The sequence below is a fragment of the Chanos chanos genome, chromosome 11, assembly GCF_902362185.1.
Source record: "Chanos chanos chromosome 11, fChaCha1.1, whole genome shotgun sequence".
Lineage (NCBI taxonomy): Eukaryota > Metazoa > Chordata > Actinopteri > Gonorynchiformes > Chanidae > Chanos > Chanos chanos.
Genome location: NC_044505.1, coordinates 16,391,512 through 16,415,597, shown reverse-complemented (window position 1 = coordinate 16,415,597; position 24,086 = coordinate 16,391,512). Strand labels below are relative to the sequence as shown.

Here is a 24,086-nt window from a genome sequence, read left to right as displayed (position 1 = left end):
AATGTAAACTTAGATGTAGAGTTATATAAGCCTTTATAATTAATGATATATATATATATATATATACACATATGTGTGTGTGTGTATGCATGTATAGAGAGAGAGAGATTTTATTTATTTATTTATTTATTTCAAGCAGTGACATCTTGTCTTACAATTTCAACTTCAAAATTGTCAAAGAACAGTTCTCTGCCAGTTGCACTACAATCGTCAAATAATTTTTCAGGCATGATTCCTGACATGTAGAATTTTGGCTTTACTTTAGTCAGTGTATTTTCAAGCCCAATACTTTCCTAGTGAACAGGTATTAAGCAGGTTGTTATACACGTTTGAGTCACTGTACTGAAATATAAAAGCAACGTAAATATCTGATACCAAAACAAGTTTACTGAATTGGTATTAGAATTGAGACCAAAAAAGTGTGCATTTTCAAAATGTAAAACGGGGTAAAAAGAGACAAAAGAGAGGTAAAAACATGCCCATGGACAGAACATGTCAAATATGGGTTTCATTTTATTTGTCTCCTGTGTTCACAGAGGAATTATTCAATTCCATACATTGTTGTACAACTGGACCTTGGAAAAGAATAAACTGCAATCAATTTACTATATTAAAAAAACAGCTCTTAAATTACAGTGTTTATTAAGATTATTCATTTTCTCTTCATATTATAACAAGTATGGAGTCCAAAAAAAAAAAAAAAAAACCCCAAAAAACCCCACATTAAAAAAACAGACATGAATTCACTAATAAACCTCGCATAACAGGACGTTCATACAGAAACATTCTATGGTTTTATTTATTTATTTATGTGTGTGTGTGTGTGTGTGTGTGTGCGCGTGCGCTCTCAGGGTCCAGTGATGTTTGCAACAATATGCATTCTCTATGCAGGTGTAGCAAACATTGTAAGTACCAGTATTTTCACAGGACTATTTAGCAATGTATTTATGAATGTGTAACGTAGCAGTTGACGCTTTGGACTAACAGTGTCAAAGAAAATTTGGTTATGAAACATATCATCAGCCACTGACAACGAAAACAATTGCACTTATGTCCGTTCAATCAAAACAATAATGTAGCGTACAACAGTGCTCAGAGCTAACGCAGCACCAAACAAAAAAAAAAAAAACTTTGGTTCCTATCTTAAAGAAAACACTCAATCTTTGATCCCCATTCAAACAACTGCAGGATGTCACTTTAAGAATGATGTAACCAGACTCATGATTGGACAGGTCACCCATGTTTGGGTGATTTAAGCTTTAAAAAAAAAAAAAAAAAAAAATTGTGCAGTTTCACTCATCCTTGGAATATGGCATTTTTGATCTCTCCACTGTTCTCCATTTAAAAAGACTTTCACTTTCACAAAAAAAAAAATAAATAAATAAAAAGATGTATGTTTAACAGAGTACTTTTATAACAGAATAGTAGGACAGGATATGCTTTTCAACTTTGTTTCAGGCTCTGATTCAACTGACAAAACCAGCTGGGTATTTTATGCCACGACTTCACCGACGACTCTCGAATACTTGTATCTGGTAGTTTGTCGTTAAGAGACCTTAGGCACATTTCCATGGGAATATTACCGGTTACGTTCGAGCATATCTGCGTCCGTAGTGATGGAAGACAAAAACGTGCTAACGGTTTTAACGGTTGGCCTGACCATGACCACACCGCTGCGCAGTGTCTCTCCGCGGTCAGGTTTGCAGCAGTTTTCGAAGATTTTGTTTTCTTTCTTTTTTTTTTGAAAGGATAACTTAAAAGTTGAGCAAGATCAAAATCGATAGACCTGTGTTCAATTTTTGCTTCAACCACTTCTGGAACCAGAAAAAAAAAAAAAAAAAAAGTTGCACAGGTTATATTAAACAAAGGCTTAATAAAACAAAAGTGTACAGAGAAGACAACAGAAACATATAGTAATCTCAAACCCATGTATTGCAGACAGTACAATACAAATTGGAGAAATTAAAAAGACTAAACTCCAGACATAATGGTCCGTTAGGGCATGGGTTTACGTTTGGGTAAAGAGCAGAACAGAGGGTCGTGATTGGCCGATTAGTCCTTGGCTGTTCATTCCAGTATTACTCAGTATGTCCGTCTAGTAGAATAATCCAGCACCATGCTGGCGGCGCCTAGCAAGGCAGGCTCGTCCAGGTCAGAGGTCATGACCTGAATGCCCTGGGCAGAGCTCAGTGCTCGTTGCCTGATGACTTGTTGCACAGGCTGCTCGTAGTGCGATGCCAACACGCCGGAGAGGATGACTAAGGAGGGGTTGACGGTGTGGAGGATGTTAACGATCCCGACACCCAGCGCTGTCCCAGCTGTCAGGAGAAAGGAACAAAAAGTAAAATTAAAAAAAAAACGTTGAATTTTGATTTCTTTTTTTTTTTTCTTAAATCACATCCCTTTAAACTATTCACAGTTCATTTTCAGTTCATATTCAGAACGACGCGTCTCACGTGGTCACAATGACGTCATTTAACTAAAGGATAAAACGCTCTGCGCGCCCATGTCACGAAAGCCAATCAGATCGGTCATCCACCTTTACGAAACCATCTGAGAAAACTCTGGACAAAATGTCAGTGCTGCCGTAGTCAGAGGCTGGGGAGCAGATATGGAGACAAGTTTTAAAGCCACCGACATGCTAAAGTCTGCAGCGTACACATTGTCTGGGGTGAACAGGCAAAACTGTTTCGAGAGGCGGGAAGGGTGGGGGTGGTCGACATACCGGTTTTGAGGACAGATTCGGCCTTGGTGTTTCCGAGGCGGGCCGCGTTGATGAGGTGGATGGCGTTCACAGGCTCCTCGTTCTTCACAGACAGGCCCTCCACTATTAACAGGTCCTCTGTGAGAAGAATCAGACGAATACAGTCAGCAACATTTATCACAGGTCGGTTCATTTATCACGTCAACAGGGCTACTGAATCTCATCAGTGCACTTCTGTGAGATGAGTCAAGTGTGATTCATTCACAAACAGAAGTCATTACATCTGATATAGCCACTGATTTAAGGGAACAAATTTGTAACTGTGATGTTCTAGAGGTGGTTGACACCCTTAAAGGTATTTGAACTTCTTATTTGTTTTATAGCATTCACGTGTTGTGTTCTTTGTCATTTTACGTGTTCTTTTTGTCAGGATAATAGCGGCCATTGTGAAAGATGTCTCAGGGACATTTTTAGCTATGTCTTTTTAAAAACAAAACAAAAGCAGTTTCTAAGGAAGGGCTAAAAAGACAAAATTGCAACTATTATCTTCAGTTTTGACAGCACGACAGCTCACCAGTAGACCAAGTCTAACCACTTTCATACACGACACCGTTACAAACTGGTTTGACGTGTAAGGTGGTTAACACACCATCAGCAGTAAGCAAATGAGCACTGAGATTGAATATGAACTCCGGTTTGGACCGGTTTAACAAAAGGATTTGAAAGAGCAAGAACACCATAATAAAAGACCAAGCTTTCCACACAAAAGCAGTGAAGGGTTGACTGATTACATTCTACACAAGTGGCATTAATCAGCAGGAGGCAAAAGCACATGCCTTAAAACCTGAAATCATCATCAAGTCCAACCACCTAATCTGTGACAAACTTGGCTTGGCTTCACTTTCTGATGAAACACGAGATTGTAAAATTCTATTCTGGGTTTTGATATGAGCGTGTGACGTGTATGACACGTTCAAAGAGGCGCGCGACCGAGTCGCCGTGAGCGCTCGACCGCGCGTGTTAAACGAGCGTATGCGAGGCCGCGTTAAGTGTTTGACTCTTTCTGTGTGTGTGTGGGGGGGGGGGGGGGGGGGGGGGGGTGCGTGAGGGTCTCACCGTCGTGTAACCTCTTGGTCTCTCTCTGCAAGGCCATTCCGGAGGCGTAGGCCTCGATGCAGCCGCGGCTCCCGCACAGACACTCCGGCCCGTCCAGGGACACCATGATGTGGCCCAGCTCGGCCGCGCAGAATGTGCTGCCGTGGATGAGCTCGTTGTGCTGCACGATCCCGCCCCCGATACCTGTGTGCGGGCGAGGTCGCATTGTGACATCAGCGCACATTCCAAACAGTGTCTCCCACTCTCTCTCTCTCTATCAAGATTCTCAAAGATTGTTACAATACAACAATACGATGAAAAGGAGAAAGCCGGAATACTCAGTTTTTTGGGGGTTTTTTCCTGTGCCTCAAAGCGTGTGTGTGTGTGTGTGTGTCTGTGTGTAAACCGGTTTAGCGTGTTTGGCGTGAACATTGTGGGGGGAGGGGGTGACGTGGCACGGTAAAAAACTCGCCTGTTCCGGTGATGATCGCGACGAAGTTCTCCACGCCTTTCCCGTGGCCGAACTTTCGCTCCGCCAGGGCCGCGCAGTTGCCGTCGTTGTCCACCCACACGGGGAGGTGGAGGGTGTCGGAGATGGGGGAGCGGATGTCCACTGAGCTCCACTCCTGAATTAACTTGGTGGAGTGGAGCACCACCCCCTCCTGAGGGTTCACACGGCCTCCAGTCGACACACCTAGGTGGGGGGGGTGGTAGAGGGAGAGAGAGAGAGAGAGATGAACTTAAACAACCCTAAATATCTGCATGATTTACATATACACTCAGGTACTTCTTCCAACTGTTGGGTAATGACATGCCATTCAAACAAACAGGCTTCTGATAATAACATAAAACCACACTGTAAAACCCCAACAGCCTTCTCTCTGAAGGACTGGAGAGAACTTCACTGATTTACAGCTGTCAACATGAAGACAAACTCCGTAATATCTGCAACCGAGTCACGAGTCATTCTGAGGCTCGCTAGCAACGATAACGACAAAAGGATCAAAAAATAACCATATACCTGATCTGTTCACTCAGCTGTGTCGATTTAGTTAAACTCTTAAAGCAATGACATTCTGAAGGATTCTAAAGTGCTATCTGGTCGTTAATGTTAATGTCCATCCGTTCCCTTAAAACTGACACTCTCCCCTCACACAGTCATCCCGATGTACCCTCTGCTTCATAACATTTAAAAACCCCCTCTGAGAAAACAACTCAAGTGTTCCAATAAAAAAAATAATAATAATAATAAAAAAACAAACAAAAAAAAAAACTAAACATAAAAGCTATTTCGATTCCAAACAAAACCGAGGCGGGCGGTAAGACACATACCCACTCCCAGAATCCTGCAGTTCAGATGCACGGCGTCCTTCAGGGCCTCTTTACACATACTGAGAATCAAGGCTATCCGCTCCTCATACGTCTTCGGATTGGCCTGTGTGTACTTTTTCATTATCTTCCCCTGGGGGCACAGAAACCGAGAGGCACGAGTCACATTTTAGTCCAATGAACAGAGAGTTCTACCAGAACTGAAGAGAGAGAGAGTGAGAGAGAGAGTGAAAGAAGGAAAGAGAGAGAGAAAAAGCTAGTACAGAGGAAGAAACAAAGCCACGCATAAATTATAGGAAGCAAAAACAGTTTGAATCAGTTTCGGGACACTATTCATTCCGACTTACAAAAACAGAACGTTACATTCTACTCATATTTCCCATATAGACAAAAACAACATTCATATATTTATATATATATATATATATATATTTATACCACTTCCTGCACTGCTGAATACAGGGATATTGATAATATCATTCTTAAACTAACGGATGAGACTGATTCAGGGTTTTGTACTTGACCAAAGCATTGCTTCTCAAAGTGTTAATGGTCCTAAGCCAGTAAAACCAGTGGTGACACATGAAGCGTTGCGAACAAAAATATATATATATATATATATTTTTTTTTTGTCACTCTTCCCTTTTCTTTTACCCATTCGTACCGTCATGCTAACGATTGCCACGCGCAGGTTCGTGCCGCCCAGGTCGACAGCCAGGGCGCTCTGCGTTTCCAGGATGTGGTCGATATCCTGAGAGATGCACTCTTTGACGGGCGGGAAGCAGAAAGTCTTCTGTAACGGCTCATCCAGGTCAATGGCCTGCAGGAACTTCAGGATACGGGGTACGGCGTTCCCATCGCCGTAAATCTTGGAGCTGGAATATTGATTAGATTCGTTGGATTCTGGGGTCAGTGAATAGGAATGGCTATCTGTCGCGCTCTGACTTTTAATTCTTATTTGGTGGGGGCGGGGATAAAAAGCATGGTGTGGAATACAAAAATATGACATTCCAGCATTTCCTCTGAGGGACCAGATCTTGGAAGGAGGAATAAGGGCAACAATCCAGAGAACTACAGAGACGCAAGCCAAATTAACATTCAATATTAATTCAAGGAACTACCAACACCAACCACCTAACATAACGCAATGTCAGCTTTAAATGGATTTTTTTTTTTTTTTTGGTGGGTTTGTTAAGTAAACAGAGCTTTGGAACACGGATGTACTTACCACGGGTAGCGCTTGCCAAACTGAAGCTCCAGGGCATGGTATATTTTATTGTGTGTGTCCGCATCTCGTACGTGTAGGACGTTTTCTCCTGTTGAAGGGGAATGTGTGAGTCAGAACAAGCTGAGGCTTTGGAACCGCAATGCAAACATCCCGGGAGTGAAGGCACTGGGGACAGCTCCGAATGACGCAAAGATTTTATTTTCATTCATTTTATTTATTTTTACAGTTCAATGTTGAATTACACAATGCTGCGTTGTGTTTTTTGTGTGTGTGTGTCCTTCTTCCCACTGCAGTTTCTAATTAATTTTAGGTCAATAAAATTTTGCTGTTGGTGTTCCTCCTAAGACGCAGTACCCAACCGAGCCTCCGCCGATCTCACAATATATTTTATTTTCCGGACGTGACAGAACGGGTATTCCATTTTGACGGGTTAAAACGGATCCACGTCAGTGTCAGCACCAATTAGACGACGTGGTTGTAACCTGTTCCACTGCTGTTATTATCAGGTTTTCAGATCCATCCTCTACGTTAGGGTTAATATAATGTTTGACTCTGAAAACATACATTTTTTGTGCTGTCAGTGAGAACTATGTGAAGTCATCCACCTGTGACTGTTTCTGTAATCTGAGAAAGTAATGTCATCTATAAAAGCCCCAGTAGACTACTGTATGTTCATTTCAATGGACAGAATGGATGTAGGCCAGCCTATTGCCTTCTTTTAGTGCGGGTACGTCGCTACAGTAACAGTGATAGGCATAATAATAATAATAATAATAATAATAATAAGCCATTCATTTAAAATCCGACAGTTGTCGAATTGGTTTGAAAAAATGTTCCAACAGGAGAAACACCATATTCCTCTGTATTTATGTCAGTTGTTGACCTCATTGCAGTTACTATCACTGTTTAAGAGTCATTTGTATTTATGTAAATTTTGCGTAAGGGCATTGCATATACTCAAATGCAACACAGAAGATAGACTGTGTGTGTGTGTGTGTGTGAGTGTGTGAGAGAGAGAGATAGAATACTAGTACTACTACTACTAGTAATAAATTTGCTATTCCCTTGTTTACAGAGTGGGCATGCAGCAGGCAAACCCAATAACAAACCTCTCATGGCCACATGGTGTCACCTTTAATGTTGATGCACATCTTACATGGCTTTCATATGTTTACATAAGGTATTGGCTATGTTATTATTTTAATGTTTATGCAAACAAATAGTGCATAGTGCTGCTAATTTTATTTGTTGTTTTTGAATACAAGTACTTTATCATCAGCACATTTTAACAACACCTCGATAATACTGATAACCGTGATGACTTTGGTCACTGTAATCGTGGTAATAAATTTTCAGTGTTTCATCTCTACACTACATAACTGTGGATCACACCGACAGACAGGACACTTTTACTCTTGCCCAGTGCTACCACACCCAGCAAGAGCCCATCAGTACATCAGAAAGTAGGTATGATCACCCAGTATTAAGTTGATGTATAACTAAGTCAGCTCGTAATCTTTTCCCTGTGTGTATAAATGATCCCTGCCACTCACGTCACTTCTCTGACTTTAAAGTAAAATAACTTCAGTTTGCTTTCGTCTTTAGCAGCTTGTCATCCAGCTCGCTATGGAAACTGGTTACCATTGGTCACCAAGACTGCAGAGTACTCGCTAACATTCTACTTACGCCCGTGTCAGCGGTAAACATACACTGGCTTATATCCGCTTTTCATTTTGATTTATTTGGTGTATTCATCAGCACAGAGCTTAACAAAATGTGACTCTGTCGGTGTGTAGTGCAGTTTTTATAGTCTACAGCTGAGGACCGGGTACTAGTTTAACTGGTCAACGATACGGGTTACTGGTGTGCAGACAAACATCTCTTCGCAGGCTAAAGAACTTTCTTTAATACAGGGTTTATGATGGACTTTCTACATAACCCAAGTGTAGTTTAATTAAAGCAGTCCAACCATTAACGTCTTGCCTTGGACTTTAATAATAATAATTAGCTGCCGAATCGACTTAAACCACTGCATCAAAAACGCGGCGACCATTCAGCATAGGATACAGAACATTACCGCGTTACTTACGATAACGACCTACTGTTTTGCGTGGTGACAGATGGTGAAATCTGTGTGTTTATGGGATCAACAGGTGTAGACCACTAAATGTTTCATTATGTTGTGTCATAAACAAAGGCCGCGCTGGTACCAAACATTAGCCGACGCTGTCAACTGGGTTCCCGGCGCCGGGGGTTGGGATACGGCGCTGCGCAACGCCCGTACCCTGCGGACAGACCCGCCGAGCTGACCCCTCCGACTTACCCGTTTCTCGGCCCGTCTGCCTGGAGCCGAGGTTGATGACCGGGGTCCCGAAGGCGCCCGCCTCACGGACTCCGCAGCTGCTGTTCCCGATCATGCAACCGGCGTGCGCCACCAGCTGGATGAACTGCTCGAAGGGCACGTGCTTCACCGCCCGGAAATTCGGGTGCTGCTCTATGCCCTTCTTCCTCATTACACGGACCATTTCTTTGCTGCCTGCGGGACAAGGAGATCAGGATCGCATTAAATGGGGAGGGGGGAGGGGAGGGGAAGCAGAGGAATGCATGAAAGGAGACGAAAGCAAAACAAGGATTAAGTGCTTGATGCATCTGACCCTGGCCCCATTAGATCCGTTTTGTTTCATTTTTGACGGACGTTTTCAGACGGAAAACAATTACGGTGCGAAGAAAACCCAGATAAATTATAACCGCGTGGAGCTTTTAAGCGCGGCGCAGTCGAAGGGAAAAACAAACGCCCCGGTTCTATGCGGACCCATGGAAGTTGGATCAATCTGAACCGAGAGGTGTTCGGACCAGACGCAGCACCGTGCGAGGGGGACCATCAGACTCTATGGGGGGTTACTCGGACCAGACCGGGTTTTTGTTTTCGCGAACTGTGAGACGACCCATGAGTAATAAGGTCACATTATCGCACCGTGTGATTTCTGATCCACTTTTCCCTTGAAAAGAGGCTCAAAGCCTAAATGTTGACTTCCACTCATTTTTTTTTTAAAAGTTTTGAAATACAAGAGGACAGTATTCCAGAAGAGGACACATCAGTCCATGTGGAACTCAGTTTTTATGTTTTTACGGTTCTCGTTTAGTGGTGATTTCTTTTCACGTTTTTGAATTGAAGCGTTTCAGCAATAAATCAATCGGTCTGACAAAAACCACATCCATTACTGGTTTCAATTCCGACAAATTACTTGTCCAATGAAACTTTAAAAGAGATATGTCAGGGTAGACCATCTTTGCACTCCTGAATGCAAAACAGCGTTTAAAATGTATTAAACCATGCAGCCTTGAGCAGTGTCTGTCAGGATCCGATTATAACCAAGGCCACACACAGTTTGTTTCAATTCAAAAACAAAAAACATAAATATGTTCAGCCGTGCAAGATATCTGGATCTCTGAAACTCTGTAACAATAGCTGTAATTAAATCCATAAGAACCAATGTGTGTTTTTGTTTGTTGAAGACACCGACTGACAGAAAACGCAGCCAACATGTTTGGTCTTTATAAGTCGCTGTACAGTTTCTTGTCACACGGTCTCTCCGGCGAAAGCCCTGGGCATCCGTCCCACTGTGCTGAAGGTTTTGTGAACTGTTTGCCTTGACATTCTTTAACATGATAAGAGCCCCTAGCAACCAGGAACTGTTCCTAACCATCAACAGGAAATAACCAGGAAGACGTTAAAATTCAGACAGACAAGACAAAGACAAGACAAAGCCAGCATGCAACAAAGAAAGAAAGAAAGAAAGAAAAGAAAACAAAAAAGAAAAGAAAAGTAAAAAACAGAATAAGGAGAAGGGGGTAACAGACTAAGAAGAGGGAGGAACAAAAAGAGAGAAAGAGAAATAAAGAGGGCGAGAAATTAAGAGAAAGGTCCTGTGAACCCACCTGCGTCGATGTTGGGGAAGAGAATGAGCGTTTTCTTGTTGAAGGAGATCAGAGCGTCCAGCATCAGATCGTAGATTTTGATGGAGTTTTTAATATCAGTGGTGACCGGGTGCTGCAGGGCCACTATGTAGTCCTGCTCTTTGACATTGTCTCCTGTTCAAACAGAACACAGCGATAAAGACTCAGGACACAAGAGATACAGCTGAACAACGACGGGACAGGGATAAAGACACAATACAGGGCTTTATATCAATCTGCTCACGACTGCCAAGTCCTATTGTACAAACGTACAGTGGCCCACGTCATAGTTAATGTCAGAGTGCACGCGTGACAGGAAAGCTGGAGGCCGCTGCGGAGCCTCGGATTCAAAACAGTTGCAAATGACACGGAAGTAGCAAATCGGCCTGAAATAAGGAAGCTCGACCCAAATCGTTCCGCCAGCTTCGCTAGCGACCAAGAACCAACTGCGAAATATTCTTTTTTTTGTTTTTTTTAAGGGTTACGAATTGTTTTGTTTGTCTTTTTTCTTCCCTTTTTGTTTTCTTTTTTTTTTTTTCAGTTCGGTTTCAGTTCTCACCCAGCCACGCTTTGATGATGTCCGCGTAGTCCTCGCGTTTGTGGGCGGAGAGCAGCTTGTCGTAAGACGGGCAGCCGGCCAATAGGATGCGGCTGTGGTCCTCGCACATGGCGATGAGGTGGCGCTCGGCGCTGCGGGTGCAGCAGGCGTGGTAGTGCGCCAGTTTGGAGATGGCGTGCCGGATGGAGTCGTCGATGGTTCCGCTCACCTCGCCTCCCTCCAGGTGGAGGATTCGAATGTTCATCAGGGCGGCAGCCGTGGCCAGGGCCAACGCGTCGAAACGGTCGCCGTGGACGATCAGCACGTCGGGGCTGAGCCGCTGGAGGACGTCGGGGAGCTTGACCAACGCCAGGCCCACCGACTCCACCATGGCGGCCTCGTCCTCTCCTCTCACGATCGTGTGGAGCTTGGAGCCGATGTCAAACTCGTCCTGCTCGATCATGCGGAAGGTGTTGCTATGGTGACGAGAGCGCAGCAAAAAAAAAAAAAAAAAAATTAAGGTCAATTAAAAAGAATCTAAGCAGGGATGAATTGAAATCAACGTGCCACTAAGCTGATCGTGAAACCTCATGCAGCCAGGCATTCCGTGAACACGTTGAGAGGCTGATACTATATGAACATGGTAGATATTCCAAATGGAATTGTGAGCAAAAACATATCTGATTTTCCCCAGTTAATAAGCCATAAATCAGTTTTACTGACGTGTACAAAGGTCACTGAATGGTTTTCCACCGCTAAGACAACTTAATGCTTTAGTTGCAGACGGGGAGACAATATGCTAAGCCAGTTTTTCCCCTTTTCTGGCCAAACCCATATTAATCCATGTTCTTTTTTCCTTTCAAAGGAAAACACACCCCCACTAAACTTGTTCACCTTGCCGAGTCAAACAGAAAAAAAACAAAACAAAAACGACATGAATGAAACAGATGCACTTGAGAGGGTATGTTTGGAAGAAAATTGCTCTAAGCCGTCTTTCAATTTTTGGCATAATTACATCTGACTCAACTTGTCAACTGACTATCGAACCGTTTATAAGTTGAATTCGGTTCATCGGAGTTCTCAAGCAATCACGTGGGTCAGAGTTGGGCCAAACTTTGGGACAAAGTTGGGAAAAAACTGGTCTTAACAGCTCTGTGACGGCGCCAAGAGTCCTGTGCTTACCCGTAATCATCAATGAGATGGGAACCCAACACTACGACCTCCAGGTCGAAAACGTCAGAGTGCGCTTTGATGCCAAACATGATGGGTGCCAGTTTTGAGTAGTCGGCACGGTTACAGGTTGCCACGCAAACCCTAAGTCTCCTCTTGGTTCCTTTCTCCAGCTTCTCCATTTTCTCTCGTGCTCTCTGCATGTTCAGATAGTACAGCTCCTAAAGGGAGAGAGGGGGGGGGGCACGGCCATTTCAGTCTGGTGTGAGCACGTCATACATTAATTAATATGAAATAATATGAAATGAAGGCTATTCAAGCTCCCGCGTCTCTGCTGTAGGAGCATGTTAGTCACCCCCCCCCCCCACCTTTAAAATGATATCACTTCATTTTATGTCATTCTGCGTAAGAATGTGCATGTAATAGACAGGCTGCATATATCTGGATGTCAGATATATCTGGAGTCAAGACAACATCACAAAAGATTTCAAATCTTGACGTGTGAAATGATTACTCAAGATTTAAACACATGACATCACAACAGCGCCATGCCTACCGTTTGACATTCTGCTGTGCTAAGTGAACAGAAGGTATTCATTACAAAAAAAGAAAAAAAACGCTCCTTCAGCGTAACAAGGTTTCAATGCGTAAAATAAACACTACGTAGTTTTCCAGGAAAAGAGAATGATAAAAGGGGAAGAAAGAAAGAAAGAAAGAAAGAAAGAAAGAGTTTTAATCGACGCAAGCATCACATTTCCATGCGAGAGCTTGCCAGATTGCAAAGTATACTTACATGGGTTTTCCTGACCTGGAAGCACTGATGCATGAAAACACAGAACAGAGAGAGTAAAAGGAATGGCTAAGTCACTTCAGAGAGGACAACAGACGAAGGGCAATCAAAACGTTTTTTTACGTGTCACCCGTAAGATAAGCATGCCAACGGACTCAGGGCGAAGTCCAATTTAATAAAATAATTTGGTTTACGGTGCAGGGCATGCCTCGTCTTGCTAGTTGTAACACAAGCTGATATTTTGCCAGACAGATTAACAGACATGCCTTCCGTTATTTAGTTTAAAAAAAGGGAAATCAAATTAGGCTTGGATGTGTATTCTGCCATGAACTTCAGGTCAGGGCGTAATATAAACAAAGACACAAATCTTCGTAGCATAGCTGATACATAACTGATACAGCCAAAAAACGTCCATCAGTGAAGCTAAAACACAAGATAACTTAGGACATACTTGTCCTCTTAAAGTCATTCTGACAAGACCAGGCCCTGATGTGAACCCTAATAAAACCATAAAGTGCGTATTAAAAGAAGAGCCAACCAAGTCCATGGGTTCCTTACAAAAAAAAAAGTATTTTTTCATGGATTTGGGTAATTATTGACTGCTCTCTGACTCATTACTTTACTCTGGCCACAGAACAAACAATAGGATGAGATGTGAACAGAGGGTCAACAGCTGGAGACTGAAGCTATGTGAGGTTCCTGGCAAGGACACTGACATATTTGCTATAGCAGGGAGAGAAAGTAGGCTTATCTTTTTCTTTCTTTTTCATTTTTCAAGTTAACATCTTAAATAAGGCATCAAAAATGTGAGTTATACAGTATATCAGTTGCACAGCTATATATATATATATATATATACACCCATTATCCTCCCATAGGTATACCCATATCAACACACACACACACACACACACACACACACATCTATGTGTTTAGGGACTTTGCATCTTTCTGATGCAGAGTACAGGCTGACATTTTTTTGGGATTCCTGAGGGTCACGGGATTCCTGTGGGATTCTCGCGGGATGAGAGTCAATTTCACTATTCATCGCATGACTGGTGGGGGAGAGGGGAAAAAAAAGTCTACGGAAGCAGACGGGACTGGAATCACAATAACAATAGGTCAGTTTTTCTACGTAAACATGTCAGTTCTGAAATGAACAGACGCTATTTTCTCTCTTTCAAACATAATGCTAGTCATTCTGTTGTCTTTTTTTATTCTCTCTGTCTTTATTCTCTATCCTGTCTGCTCCGGTGGCTGGTCGCGGGCAATAGCACAGCGTCCGAGTTAGCACAGCAGCAAGTCCCTAACAAAGCAATGCAGCGACTGTGCTACGCATTTATTACCCAGTGTGCTTTGCTGGATGTCTTCATATTTTGTTATTTGCTCATCATAATGTTGTTGTTGTTGTTGTTGTTGTTGTTGCTCTTGCAGATGTGTTGTATTCAAAAATGTTTGTGTGCTCTTGCTTGTTATGTCTCCCCTCTTAGAGCAGGGTCATACTGATATAGAAAATTCACCACTAACTCAGGGAGGAGCTGACTCGAGAGAAACACACGTTAAGGAGGCAGTGATGAAACGCAGCTGTAAAGTACCTCTTTTGGAAAACATGTTGTGGTTAACCAAGTCTCGGCTAAGCACCGCAATTGCTAGCAAGTGCAACCAAGATTTAGAATACTTCCCTGTTGGAGAGAGACATGGCTTCACCAATGTTTCATTAGTCTAAAGACTAACTCTCTAAAAAAAAAAAACACACACACACACACACACAACACAGGAGCAGGAGGGAATGGGAGTCATTCTTCTAGGATTGGGCAGGACAGGAATTTTGGTTTTATTCTGTCATGGGATTGGGATGGCACAGGAGTAATTTTGTGGGACTGGGATGGGGAAGGAGTGAACGTCCACACCCTCTAATGCAGAGCTACAATAAATTTTGTGTTTCAGCCTAATTAACTAAATAACATCTCTCTCTCTGTCTGTCAAGGGGAAATACAATACAAGACATGAGGGCAATTTCACCCTTCCATCAAGACCGCATAACCGTTTAACAACTGGTGATAAATAGACAGGTTCGCAATTTGTTCGACATGTGAACGGTCAAGCAGAAACTTCATGACTGTGTCACTTGGCAAGTACGGCTGTGGTTAATCCAATTCAAGTGAAGAATGAACAGTATGAATTGGAAAAACCTCCAGCAGGAAAAAAAAAAAAAAAAAGGAGAACTAAACTGGAACATCAGGAAGGTTTAAATTAGGCTAATTCCATGACATGTGGTGTAGTTCCATTGTGTGAGGATGGACAAGCCACGCTTGGCTTTGGACATAATTCAATTATTTTGAATATTTCAGCCACGAAAAGTTCAATGCTCTTCAAACGTACTTGAAGGCAGCTTCCAGAGTGGGTGCTCAAGAATTTGTATTTAGGTTATTTATTAACTTGAAACTGCTATCCAGCCCACCGTTCAAGGACCATTTTGAGCAAGAAAATCAATCTAATCACCGTGTTGATGTCGTTGGGGTCAAACAGATGCTGAACTAAATTCCAACATCAAATTATCACTGCATGTGTTATAATGTAGGGAGTACTTTACATCAGCTCACCAGAGAAGTATCCAATTTTTATACCACTTTCTGCTGACAACAGTTTTCTAGTTTAAGGAATTTTATCGGATTCAGTAATGTTTCCTGTCAACCAAGACAAAAAAAAAAATACAGTTGGAACTGATGACTGTGTCAACAGCCACTTAAGTTCCTCCAGTTTTTGAAACTGAATAGAGGAATGACCATCAATCGATATTCAATTCGGGTCCCAATCACCCCAAGCAGTGAAGATACCACTGTCACTGACAGATATAAGATATATCTGAATGTCTTGTCTCCTCCCTCGCGCAACCACTCGGAAACGCGAACGCAGCTTTACATCTTTACGTACACGTTAGACCCGATTTTCTTTACGTCGCACCTGCCAAACAACATGCCTGAAAGTTTTCACGGTGAAAACGAGGAGTGTAGCGACATGTCGCCTCATTGTGTAACAGTGAGTACACTTTGTCTGTGTCAGAACATTGATGCGACTTGTTTGCCATGACGGAAATTGTGGTGCGTTCATGCGGAGTCGGAATAACTGGAAAAATGAGTTCCCGACTGGGAACATTCACGTGGACGCCCCCTCAAGTCGGAACAACTCAGCGAGTTGGTGAAAACTTTGGTACGTGCCTTGCTGAGTTGTTGACGTCATACGCACAGAAACAAAAATGTTTGGTTGATGGTAAGAAACTTTTGATGAATGGTGCAAATTCATGTATTGCATATCAATTTTTTGCTTACATTTCATTTGTAATATGGTATTAGGTTGCAGCAGTTAGTTGCTGTCCATGTGGAGTAACCCTGATAACAAGTTAGGTAAAGTAATGTTTTAGTGGTTTCAGAGAATGTACTGGTACAGCAACAACTCTGTCGATGTGTTGTTTAAACGCTCTGAGCAATAAAATACAACATCTTTGTCCTGTCCATGTTGTTTCCACATTCCAACTTCAAAGCACATGAACAAACTGAAGTCAGAAGAACAACTACTTCACAACTCGGGAAATGGGACCATCTGAGGAACACGTGAATGCAGCATTATAACAACATTAGTGTAGCTAACTAAAAAGGCAACCATTTAACACCGACGACCAAATGATCGAAAGCTCTGCAAGGCAGTTTGTTTTTTTTCCATTCTTTTGTTTCTGTTTACAAAAGTTTACAATTTACCCCGCCTACCTGACACACACTCCCTGGATTTGCAGACTTAATTCTGTGATGTCCAGCAATGGTTTCCAGAAGCTGTCACTACGTTCGATTTGAGGTGGCAAGCGCCTTCGTTATTGTCTTATCCTTATGAAGCACCATTGCTCTGAGACAAAGCATTTCTCTCAAAAACTAGAATTTCAAGATGTTTTTCAAACAAGTTCCTCAATGTCAGAGGGATGCTCTGGTGATAGGTGCGGCATATATTAACCAAACTTTCAGATTTTCACTGCTAAAGGTCTAATCTGCTGTAAAAGTTAACTAAGGCAGTTACTCGCTAGTACTGTTAATATGCCGACCATATAAGAGTACCAACAAACCACCTCAGTCATAGCGGTTATCTGTAATTAAGGAGACTACAAGCGGAGAGTTTCCCCTCTAACTTTTCAATGAATTTGCATTTCAACACTTGTCAGAGTCAAATGACATGGTTGCATGTCACGTATACAATTAATTCGCGTCTGAACTCACAAATAAACTGAAATGAACCATCACGGCCGGTGTTTTCTTTATATTGTCAGAGGGGCCTTCTTTCCCTGAAGATAACAGGCAGGAACTACATTTGGTCCTTGCTTTTCATCCGCTACAATGCAGAGTCTTTTTCGATTCACGCGTTTACTGCAGGTCTGTGCCAAACGTCAGGCGAGTTTCCTTAAGCGTCACGAGCAAACGATACGTTAAAATATCTGACTGGGGTAACAAGTTAGTCATAATCATATTAACTAACCATAAGTCACCATTCACATTAGGCTAATAACCCAAAGACCACTGGACAACTTTCAATGCTAAGCTAACGACTTTTCCCTACCGCTGAAACATTACGTAGGCAATCAATATCACATTTCGCGAGACGGCAGCAAAAATGTAGTTGATGTAGCCTATGCTTTTGGTACAGTCTTACTGAAAATGCAAGTGATTCAGTTGATCACAGTTTTGAAGAACATGAAAACAGAGCAGAGTTGTGTGTCCCCGATTAAAGTTGAAACCATAAACTGCATTTACTGCGGCCCAACAAGAGAGCAGCCAACTATCGGACAGGGAGGGACATCCCATACTTCCCCAAGGGGTTGTGTAATGTGCGAACCATGACAGGCCATTTTGTCCACAAGTAGCAAAAGGTCTGGGACAATGCTTACATTCTTATCACTTCATCATTGGTGAACAAGAGCTACACCTATTTATGGAATCAGTGTTTTGACACAAATATGACAGCAGACAAAATTGGACCGGATTTGGAAAGTCTCTTGCTTTTTGAAAATCAGCGCAGTCTTCTATCCCAAACAGAGCTAATTCCGACAGTTTGCTGGCTTTTTCCAAGCCCTCTTTGAAACAGGGTTTACTATCTTCCAACACAATCAGTTTCCTTACTAGGTGATGCCCAAGTCCGGGAAACTTATTCTCAGCATCTGGTTGACTGTGCCAACCAGAACAGGATAGGATTTGAGGATAATTTGCATATTAGGCCTAGGCCTTAATATTTGACTGACGGAGGTCATAACCAATAACGGCATACTCAAAAGTTACATGAAAGTGATTGGCTTCTTTTTCCCCTCCACAAGCACCAATCAAAACTTGCCACTGTTACTACTTGCATGATGGAAAGGTTCATCTGATGCAGAGAAGGGGGAGCAAAAGAAGAAAGGCTTCAGGACCCTCTAGTCATGTGAGATTACCCTCCACTAAATCAGATTCCCTGCTGATACTGATGAAAGACATTAAGCGTATAGTGAAGCAAATGGCTATTTCAGACTGAACTAGTTCTTTGTTAATACCCCAAAGAGGAAACCGAGAATTTCTCTACTCTCCAATTTACTGGTGACATATTGGTCGGGCCATCCTTCCTTCCAAGCATACATCACTCAGCCTGAATGACAGATGTTCCCCTAAGCTACGGTACACTTCCACTCCAATAAAAAACAAGATCAATAACTTTACTGACTTTAAACCTAGATATCTTTGATCAATTGACATCAGATTCCTTGTCTGAGCAAGCACTTCCGCTGGGCTTATTATGGGGTGTGTTTGATATACCTGACAAACCTGTTGTCCTGGTGTGTGAGTCCTTCTCTGTACTCTGCGCCACTGGTATTAAAGAGACAAGTACTGCTTTCTAATCTTCCAAGTGAAAAATGCTCAAACATTAAGACCATGTAGGAGTAAAATTAACTTTTAACAGAGCTATGTAGTTTTGCTGCTGCCGGGAATAAAATGTTTGTTTCTCTTAGCAACCCACTAAAGCCAAAAATTTCAAAAGGAAGAAAGAAAGAAAGAAAGAAAGAAAGAAAGAACCACACTCACACTGTAAGTTATAATTTTGATAAATAGAATTCTTCATGAACATCAGAATGATGAAACAATGAGTCTATTGTGTTTTTCAATTCACTTCCCCCCCCCCCACCCCAACCCCCTGCCAATGTTAACATACAGGCTATAGGAGGAAAATCGTGATCTGAAAACTGCACTCTTCCTGACAATCTACAATGCACGTGGGAGAATTTAACTGGACAGGTTGGTTATGGTGAACAGCAGCCAAGTCATGCTCCTGCTTTCAAACAAATTTAAAAAAAAAAAAAAAAAAAAGGGAGTGTATTGGGCAGCGATGGTTTTATCTCCTCAAGAATGATTATGCAACTTACTGTCATAAGAAATGAATACACATTTAAATATGTGGATAGTCCTCTAAAATGGAGGATATGGGTGAGGTGTCTCCTGGCAACTGAATTCCATCCTGCTGCTGACATTAATTGTGTGCTACTGCAAACATTTAGCCTGCCTGTCCTTATTCATTCCGCTGTAAGGTCTCAACTGTCCTGCTGCATTCAATTCTAATTTTATTAACTATTACAGGAAAACATGGAAGAGAGATTAACATTATTTCAAAAATCTGCTGTCAGACTACCATCACGTAGGCCGTAACCAACAACTGAAAACCTGACACCCACTCAACGCACTCACACATACACACTCTGATTTGAAGCATCACAAGACTGGTACTGTAGCTTAATTATTACAGTGGGGCAGAAAGAGAGAAAGGCAGATGCGAAGATAAGAGGAGTGAGAGAGAGAGAGAAAGAGAGAGAGCGAGAGAGAGAGCGAGAGCGAGAGCAAGAGCGAGAGAGAGAGAGAAAAGGAAATAGCATCTAACTCACATGTGGGTTTCTGGATGAGTGCTGAGGCTGCATGATCCTCTTACTGCTACACCTTCTACGACTGCTCTGTCCTCAATAAAGATTTATAACCCTCTCCTTCGCCCTCTCTTTTTATTCCACGTTCTCCCCTCTCCCCCTATTCAAATACCCTGACAGCCATTGAAGAACGGCAAGGAGCCTGCCTCTCTTTCTCACACTGACAAAGCAGCACCGCCCAAAAAAGGAAAGGGGTGGGTCACTGACAAATAGCACGCTGTCATTGGCTGACTGAGGAGACAGGTCAGAGAGTAATACCGCCCAAAACATCCTCTCGCAAATAAAGAGAGCAGATTCTAAAGTGGGGGAGGGGGAGGGGGGACACACGCGGAAGCATCAGAAGTTCTGACGAGCATGCTCGCACTCTCCATGTCTTGGTCAAATAGATACAAGCCCTCCCGTGATCTGTAGAACGCGGTTCACCTATAATGAAAAACAAGCGCACAACAGAATATAGAGTTGCACGTGCAGCAATTTTTTTTTGGGATAACTGTTTTTTACACACAGCCCCTGTGTATGTTCCAAGATTTATTTCTTTGCTGTGGCATGTTTAATATTTGGTGAGGGAAGCGGGGTTTTCTCATGTTGATTTTTCGTAATTTGTGAATTAAAGCGGAGTTTCTCTTTAAAAAAAAAAAGCGTTTTTTCCCCTGAGGGAATGTCCTTAGGCGTAACTCGTGTGCACTACTAAAATGCCTTAACCTAATTTATATGCGTGGTTCGGTAACACAACAATGAAGCAGAATTCCTCTTTTCTACCCTGCTAGACATCTGCTACCACAATCTCACGCCTTATGTAGACAGAATACATAAATGTCATTCATGGCAGGCGGAGCATCCTCTTAAAACAGGATGCAGGATATATTATGCGCGTTTATCGCGCGCGTAGCAAACGTTAAAACGGCGTGAGGCGTATGTGAGGACTGGCGCTGAGCTACGTGGCATATTTTAGGTGTGGACTTCGATTTCATCCGCCGTTGTTTGCTTTTAAGTTGTACCATCTTCAGAGTTTGTTGTACAGTCGGAGGAGGAAGTCTGTGTGACGTAGGTTAGATTAATTTCGTTGGAGGAAGGTTGGTTTTCTGTAGGTTTTACAGGCCACTGTGCTGATTAAACTTTCTGCTGCTTCATTGTGTTGTATTATAAGTGATAAAAGGGTCGTAGGGAATGCGCTGTATCATTCAAGTGAAAACAGCGATTTAAAAAGTCACATTAACATAGTCTCTTGAATGAATTGGTCACGCTCATGCCCTCAACGACAAAGTGTGTCATTTGAACATGTGGCACTTAAAGAATGAGATTCGGGTTTTAAGGTGAAATTGCTAATACTCTGAGGAATAATTAGGCTAAAAAAAGTCATTTCCAGTGCAAATCAATAGCTAAACAAAATAGGAGCCACAGTAGCATTACTGTTTATGAAGGAGGGAGAATTGACATTTTCTTAAAACTCTAGGGGGACCTGGGTGATCATTCTCCACCATATTCGTCCAACTCTCCTCCACAGATTGGATAGTTGAATATAACCTAAAAGGAAGACCACATCATACAAGGACAGAGCAAAAGAAAGTAACCGCCATGGCACAAAGGGGAAACTAACCACGACTAGTTAAAGTTCTGATTTTCAAGCGAATCATTTCAAAATGTTCAATTTTCCGGTTTCTTTTCCGTGCTTAGTCCAGCCGTCTAAAGATGAGTCTATGAGTGCACTACACCATCTACTGGTAGGTGTCACAACTGCAGTATACAAGCGATAACGCGAAGGGGAGCAAAGATGGAAAGTTTTTGTCAACACAACTTAAAACACGTGTCCCAGATTCGCCTATGCAGTCGCCCAGATTTTGAACAACGTTCGTTATATGTCTCCAACACTTGGTTGTTTTCATACGTTTCTATGATATGTGATACAGAAACTCGGTTCGTGTATTGACATAGTGGTAGTTTTCAAGTCAGTTACATGATGTGTTACGTTGCAATAACTTGTTATACAAATGTCTTTGGTGTCTGACAGGCTTCCAAGACTGCGTTATCTACTCATTCTGCATCAGTCCGGTAAATCTTTGGCTGGTTTTGTGCTGTGTGTTCTATACCGGCACAGGCTACATGGTTACAAGTTGTCAAACTAGTCTAGGCACCTAGACCAACGGCTTTCGTCAAGTCAATTCAAAAAGTGAACTGAAATTCATCAAAGCAACTGTGAAGTTTCGTGGAAACCACCGGATGATTCCTTGAAATCATTCAACAGAAACTGTACTGGATCTAAAATACATTAAGGACAACTAGCTTCGAGGGCACATCTCACACATGTTTGCATGTACCATTCTGTTTGGGAGCGTATAGCCACAATATACTTAGGAAAACGAACAGTACAAAACTTAAATTAAAGGATTGCCAAAATGACACCTCAGTGTGGCTCACTTAGTCTGTATTTGATGCCGTACTCCTAGCCTATGGCCAGGTCGCTTACAACTTGAAGCACGCAACAAAATCAGACTGTACGCTTGGAAGTTCTAATTTAATATGTAACGTATGTAAACGAATGATTCATTGCTTACTGACGACGTTATGTTTACTGTCAAAACGTTCCTATTAACCGCAGTGACAATGGCCTGAGAAAAAAGGTGCAAGACGTGGCTACTTATTAAACTGACTTGGATAGTTATGCTACCGTGCTTACTTTGCATGACTAATGCTCACTGCAAATTATAACAAACATTGAAAATAGCAAGTCGGTGACTATATAGTTCCAAGAAAGAACACTAATCTAATATTACAATCAGGAACAAATGTAGTTTTAAGTTATCTCGCTATACATCTTGGAGCTAGTCAAAGCTAATATCATGGTCAACGTTAACTTCGCTCAGGTAGTGAGGCTTGGGACTGCAACTAGCTTAAGTTTGAAAGAAGTTAGCCTAGCTAAACTGCGATAGCACCTCAGCGAACTGCTGGTATGATCATAGAGACGACTTAAAGTGAAAACAAAAAAAGTACCTTGAACGTGACAGTGTTCTTCAGTTCATTCCAGATTATAACTGAAGTTAAAATTATTTCTAAATATCCTTGATTGAATCTTTTACTTGTTCAGTAGTAGACACCACTTCTTCGCACATCCACACGCTAGCGAAACCTGTACAACAGCCAATCAAATTTCACTTCAGCGTCGCGATATTTCTGCGTAGATTGGCGTTTGTCTTAGTAAACGCCCTCTCACATTCAAGATTTGTCACAGGCAACCCCACAAATTCATAAATTTACAAATTTACACTGTGGTCTAGTACTGCTTGTTTCAGAATTAATCTCTCTCTCTCTCTTTCTCTCTCTCTCGCTTTCTCTCTCATGACTACTGACAGCAACACTCTGATAAGCACCAAACAAACGGGCAAAAACATCATTGTACATCATATCACTGTAGTAAGAGTCGACTAGCACACGTTGGTATCTGATGTGAATCTGCATAAGGTTTTATTGAACAATTTGTTAATTCCTTTTCGACAGACGTACAAAATCTCTTATCAAATGCTGCTGGTGACCCAACCAGTGCTGATGCATAACTTTAAAGGAAGAAAGGAAGACCCAGAATTAACAGACAACAACGAGAGGAGAGAAAACCTAGTTTTAACGCGATCCGTTATGGTGTAATATACTCTGTACGAAGGAATCCGTTGCAAGGAGAGTAAAAATATCAAATTCTCAAAAATAGGTCTTTACGGTGCTATTAAAATATGCTGAAACAAACATTAAAGGATATAAACGAATCGGTTCCTCTTAAGAGGAGCTGTTTTTAAGATGCCTGAAAAGGCTATATAATTAAATGATGTTTCTGTATTCCGTTACTGCGGGGAAGAAGTCTCGTAAGCTCATGGAAACCAAAATTGCAGACTGCTGATGCAGAATCATTTATGATTTAGGTCACAATTAAGCATTAATGATTTCTGAGATACAGGCTTTTGTCATGATTGCTTTTACTACGACACACACTACATACTGATTTCTCTTTTTTTCTGTGTGTGTCTGTGCGCGGGCGCGCGCGCGCGTCGATCTCGAGAAAGAGAGAGAGAGAGAGACTAGCGCGTGTCTAACGCTTTGTCAATATCGCAAGCTCACAGTTCGAGCCAATTTCAGCAGCAGCAGCAGCAGCAGTGCGACGCTCGCTGCGATCCAACTGTGCTGCATTGCAGTGCATTTCCACTCACGGGGACTGGATTGCATAAGTGTTGTTGAAGACACTCAAACTGGAGAGCCGGAGAAATGCGGATACACAATTTTTGAAGTCTGTGGGACGGGAGAAAGGAAGGAGGGCGT

General features: G+C 42.2%; 1 protein-coding gene across 3 annotated transcripts; it reads right to left on the bottom strand.

Moving 5' to 3' along the window:
• Positions 1–703: 703 nt before the first annotated feature.
• On the bottom strand, positions 704–22,811 carry gne (glucosamine (UDP-N-acetyl)-2-epimerase/N-acetylmannosamine kinase). Of its 3 annotated transcripts, none has more exons than XM_030788187.1 (12): positions 22,776–22,811; positions 12,034–12,242; positions 10,873–11,327; positions 10,296–10,448; positions 8,680–8,892; positions 6,357–6,444; positions 5,793–6,003; positions 5,132–5,261; positions 4,272–4,493; positions 3,821–4,003; positions 2,726–2,842; positions 704–2,318 (listed from the first exon to the last, which is right to left on the bottom strand). In XM_030788187.1, the coding sequence occupies exons 2-12, from the start codon at positions 12,222–12,224 to the stop codon at positions 2,083–2,085; spliced, it is 2,199 nt and encodes a 732-aa protein (XP_030644047.1). In that variant the 5' UTR covers positions 12,225–12,242; positions 22,776–22,811; the 3' UTR covers positions 704–2,082. The 3 variants fall into 3 exon arrangements, with proteins under 3 accessions (XP_030644047.1, XP_030644044.1, XP_030644045.1); XM_030788184.1 differs by lacking the exon at positions 22,776–22,811 and adding an exon at positions 19,752–19,922; XM_030788185.1 differs by lacking the exon at positions 22,776–22,811 and adding an exon at positions 12,815–12,875.
• Between the last annotated feature and the right edge of the window lie 1,275 nt (positions 22,812–24,086).

Coding starts and splice junctions, on each gene's coding strand:
- gne (XM_030788184.1), bottom strand. CDS start 19,784: ATGCAGCCTCAGCACTCATCCAGAAACCCACAT. Junction 6,445..8,679: donor GCAGACGGGCCGAGAAACGG/GTAAGTCGGAGG, acceptor CCCCTTCAACAG/GAGAAAACGTCCTACACGTA. Junction 4,494..5,131: donor CTGCAGGATTCTGGGAGTGG/GTATGTGTCTTA, acceptor CCCCCCACCTAG/GTGTGTCGACTGGAGGCCGT.